The 4669-nt window shown below is 57.5% G+C and overlaps 1 protein-coding gene across 1 annotated transcript in view; it reads right to left on the bottom strand.

Annotated features, from left to right (window-relative positions):
- The window catches only part of PLEKHO2 (pleckstrin homology domain containing O2), a 25347-nt gene extending 20980 nt beyond the window's left edge, over nt 1-4367 (bottom strand). The window contains exon 1 of the mRNA XM_026455443.2: nt 4204-4367. Within this exon, the coding sequence (XP_026311228.1) occupies nt 4204-4215 (12 nt within the window). The 5' untranslated portion in view covers nt 4216-4367. The remainder of the gene's footprint in view (nt 1-4203) is intronic.
- Between the last annotated feature and the right edge of the window lie 302 nt (nt 4368-4669).

Raw genomic sequence — 4669 nt, 5'->3', positions numbered from 1 at the left:
AAAAAAAAAGGTCTTCCCGGATATAAGAACAAGGAAACAGGAGGCTGGCCGATTATGAGCCACCCTGTCCAGAAGAGGGATTTCACACCCTTTGACAAGGAGAAGGCTCTCCCATTCTATCATGCACTGGACTCCCATTCCCCACATCACCACTGACACCCCCAGGGCCCTAACACCTTCAGCAAGCCCTGCAGGCTGTCTGTCACAGGCCCAGGGCTAGAAGGAAAAACAGGGAAATGGGAAACCCCACCCCCACATTTCACACTAACCTCCCTCTGACTGCAACAGCAACAGCAAGCACAGCACCACCAGCCCCTCCCAGGCCTTCCACCTGATGGGCAGACTCTTGGTTTCTCTTAAACAAGGCAGTAAGGTCTGTGGAGTGTGAAGCTGTTGCCCAGCCACCCATCTCTGAGCGCCAAGCCTCTTGCTTTCAGGGGACCCACCCACCACCCTATGGGATCTCACACCCCTGTCTAAACTCTCCCTACTTGTGACCTCTCCTGAAAACTTTCTACCCTCTGGAAGCTCCCTAGGGCCACAGCTGGTACCTGTGCCTAGATCACTGTCACTTCTGGGCTGGTGTAGCCCAGAGAATACCGTGACAGGACTACCTACAGAAGCAAGTCCAGGTCCTTAAAGGATGAATGGGACCAGGGCAGGACTAGGCAAAACAGCACTTTGGGATGGAGGAGGGGACAACTGACGGGCTGCAGATGGTATGACCCACAGCCCAGCCACAGAAACAGCCACCCAGGGGAGGCCTGGCTGGAGGCCAGAGTCCTACTTGCCTCCACCCAGCCCCCTTCCCTGCCCCTCAGAACCCCTCCCTCCAGGGGGCCTGGCTATGCCCCAGTAAGTTTTAATAAGGGGCCCCTCCCCTTGGCAGGGCTCACAGGGGAGGTTTTGTCCTGCTCAGCCCAGTTTCTCGGCCTCCTCTCCTCACTGAGCAGCTGACCACTGTTCTTCCTGTTTTGCCCTCTCCCCTCCCATCCCTCCTCACCCAGGCCCTTTCCTGCCCACCGTGAGCAGCTCCTGAGGCACCCCGAGGCACCAGCCTGCCTCCTTTGGATCACTCATTTAAAAAAAAAAAAAAAAAAGCCAGGCCACCTCAAATCTGTACACAGAAGGGGACAGATGGAACCACAACACAGGTTATGAGAGACAGAGACTAGAAGAAACCTGATTGGCACCTCACATCCCAGGAAGCTTATGACAACCTTTGCTCTTTGACTAAACCCAGCGATGTTCTGACCCAACTCTACTAAGAATCCACCATGTCACAGTCCTGTGCCGGGGCATTCAGAGAAAGGAAGCACAGGCTCTGCCCCAGGGCAACTTCCAGTCTGAGGTGGGTAACAGAGACCCTGCATAAGATAAGTCCCCTGTCTGGTGGGGAGCGGGTAATCTCCTGCTTGAGAGGCTCCAGCCTATTGGCAGAGACATAGCACTTACCCAGAGGGACGTACTGGTCCTAGCTCTCTGATGAGGTAAGGGCTTGGGGTTCATTTGGGAGACCCCTGCAGAAGGTAGGGTTTGGGGAGGGCTCTAAGGAGGGGAAGAGACACACGCCTTGGCCCAGAGAAGGCAAGGCACGAAAGGTTATCAAAGCCCCTGCCCCCTCAACCCCTTTTCTATAGAAAGAGAAAGTACAGCCCAGAAAGGGCAAGAGATTACTCCGTGGGACAGAAACAGTACTGGGACAGGATACTGCCCTGCTTGTCTCTAGATGGTGAGGGCAAGTGGGCAGCCTAGAAGCCAGGAAAAGGCATGACTGCTGGCAGAGGACAGAGCCCCAGAGCAGAGACGAGAAAGCCTAGGTCCATGATTTCTACCCTTACTCCAATGGCAGCAATAATACCCCCACTGATACTTGCAGTTTTCCCAGCTTTTGCATATACATCATCACATTGCTCAATCACCCACCGTTTTCCTTTTACAAACGAGGAACCGAGGCCAGGAACATACAGGCGGGCAGATGTCCAGTGCCCAGACCAGCACCTCCTCCCCAAGCCTCAGCCTAACAAGAGCTACCAGCCCATTACATAGAGGATGTCACTGAAGCTGAGGGACCTTAGTCCAGAGTGGCTGGGCACAGGGAGGAAGCTGAAAGCTAGCAGGAGGGCTGAAAGCAGCCATGTGAAAGTGAGATGATGAAGATGGCCTGGGATCAGGGGGCAGAGCATGTGGCTATGACCTAAGAGGTGTTTTAGAGAAACAAAGATGGGCACTGAGGCCTAGTGCAACAAGCAGAAGCTACTGGGAGAAGTGGGAGGAAAGCAGAGTTAGGGATGCCAAAGGGGAGTAGCGATAGGAAGCCCCTGCTGTGGGGGTGAGGTTTGCAGGGGCTTGGGTAAAGTGGACAAGACCTTAGACAGCCCAGATATGTAGATAGCTTTGAGCATCTGGGAGTCAGAAAGTGGCAACACAGGCTGGATGCAATGGCTCATGCCTGTAACCCCAGCACTTTGGGAGGCCGAGGCAGGTGTATCACCTGAGGTCAGGAGTTCGAGACCAGCCTGACCAACATGGAGAAACCTCGTGTCCACTAAAAATACAAAATTAGCCAGGTGTGGTGGTGCATGCCTGTAATCCCAGCTACTCGGGAGGCTGAGGCAGGAGAATCACTTGAACCAGGGAGGCGGAGGTTGCGGTGGGAGGTTGCAGTGAGCCAATATCTCACCACTGCACTCCCAGCCTGGGCAACAAGAGCGAAACGCCATCTCAAAAAAAAAAAAAAAGATAAAAAAAGAAAAGAAAGTGGCAATATGAGAGATTCAGGACCAAGGGGAGTACAGAGCTGAGCTGGGCCCAGGAGGTGTCCGGAGAACTTCCCTTAATTAGGGGCCAGAGCAGATCAGGAGATGGAGTAATCCTGACCCACATCCTCTGGGAGCAGGGGAGGGGCCCTGGTCAGAGAGCCTAGCCCTTGCAACAGGGGCCTGGGGAGGGCAGATGGCAGCCCCACCCAACAGCACGAAAAAAACAGCAGCAAATCACAGAGGCCTGACTTTGCCCCCTGTCTTTACCTACTGAGAGAAGGGGCCACTGTCAGGCCAGGAGTAGGAGGAGGACAGGCACTATATTTTGTAGAAGAGGAAATGAAGGCTGAGAGGGGAAGTGACTTATCTACCACCCCACAGAAAGGCAGGGCCTGGCCTAGAGGGAGCCCTGACGGACCACTAGCTGCTCCTATCCATGGCCCCGGGAAAGTGGGAAGTGGGCACTGAAGGCACACGGGCAGCCTGGTCCACTCTGTGCTTCCCAGCTGGCCAGGGTTCCCCCAAGGCAGAGAGCTTCATCTTTACTTCCCATCCAAGGAGGCAAAGACATGCCCCTTCCCTTGGGCTGGGAGGGGCTGAAGCTGGGACCCCCTCAGGGGATAAGAAACAAATTCACCTTCCTCTAGACCCAACAGGCCCCTCCTTTTAACTTAATCATTCCACAGGCACATATTAAGTGCTTGCTGCGTGCTGGACCCTGGGATAATGGGGCTGCTAGGAGAACAGAGTTTGCAAGTAAAGGGCAGGGGCAGGGGCAAGACCCGATCCCAGGCCAAGAGTGTTCTGAAGTGGTTAGAAGGAGGCTCCAGGGACACAGCTGGTCCAGCCCTCGGGTGGGGAAGGCAGGGACCAAGATCAGACCCTAGGTGGGTCTGACTCCCGATTCCTTCCCTACAGCTGCTCAGATGGATGTGGGGCGGGAAGAGAGTAGGGGAAAAGGAGATACAGAGACTTATACAAGGGAGAAAAAAACAACTTCTCCAGTCCTCCTGTCACCAAGGCATGGTCACATCCTTGAGACAGGAATCCTCCAACACACACACACACACACAGAGTCAGGATCCGACCTGGCCGGTACAGGGAGTCAACGGTAATCGGGGTTCGAACCCAGTCACCCAGGCCACTTTCAGCAAGTCATCAAACTCGCTGGAGTCTCAGTCTCCTGGTCAATCCAATGGGAACAGTAACAACCACGACGCCCCACAACTGGTGAGAAAGTCAGAGAGAATGAAGGAGGACGCAGACTGCGAAGTCCCGATATGGATCCCGCCCCCCGCCCCTGCCCCATTTGCCCAGGCTCTTCCTGAGGTGAGACTGGCGGGAGTGGGGTGGGCAGGAACGAGGGCCTGAGCCCAGGACCGCAATCCCCGTGAGGGGCTCGAGGATCCCAGCCCAACGCCCTGCCGGGCCCCGCCCTCACCTCCTCCTCCATGGCGAGTCCGCCGAGATCCCACCGCTCCGCCGCTCGCTCCCGGCGCCGCGCGGACTCTGCCACTGCGTCCACGCCCGCCCGGGAAGCGACTCTCCGCGTTCTGTCCCGCCGGCTGCCGGGGGCCCAAGAAACTTCGGGGGGGCGGGGCCGGGGGCGGAGAGAGGCTTCCGGGGGTCGGGGCGGGGCCGGGGAGGGGGCGGCTGGGTCGGGGGCCCGGCCCAGGGCGGGAAATGGGTGGGGCGGGGGCGGGGCAGGGCGGGGGTTGGAGACTGGACGGAGGAGCCGGGCGGAGCTGGAACTGGAGGAAGAGGGCGGGACGGGGCGGAGAAGCTTTCCTGCACCCGCAGAGGGAGAAGGACTAGGAGGGGGCTGCGGCGCGGGAGGGGAGGGGGCTTCCGGCCCAGAGACTGAGGCGAGGGTGGCGGGAGCCGCGCGCCTGCAGGGCTGGGGTGGG

Source organism: Piliocolobus tephrosceles, chromosome 6, assembly GCF_002776525.5.
Source record: "Piliocolobus tephrosceles isolate RC106 chromosome 6, ASM277652v3, whole genome shotgun sequence".
In the NCBI taxonomy this organism is placed as follows: Eukaryota; Metazoa; Chordata; class Mammalia; order Primates; family Cercopithecidae; genus Piliocolobus; species Piliocolobus tephrosceles.
This window is presented reverse-complemented; position numbering and strand designations above follow the sequence as displayed.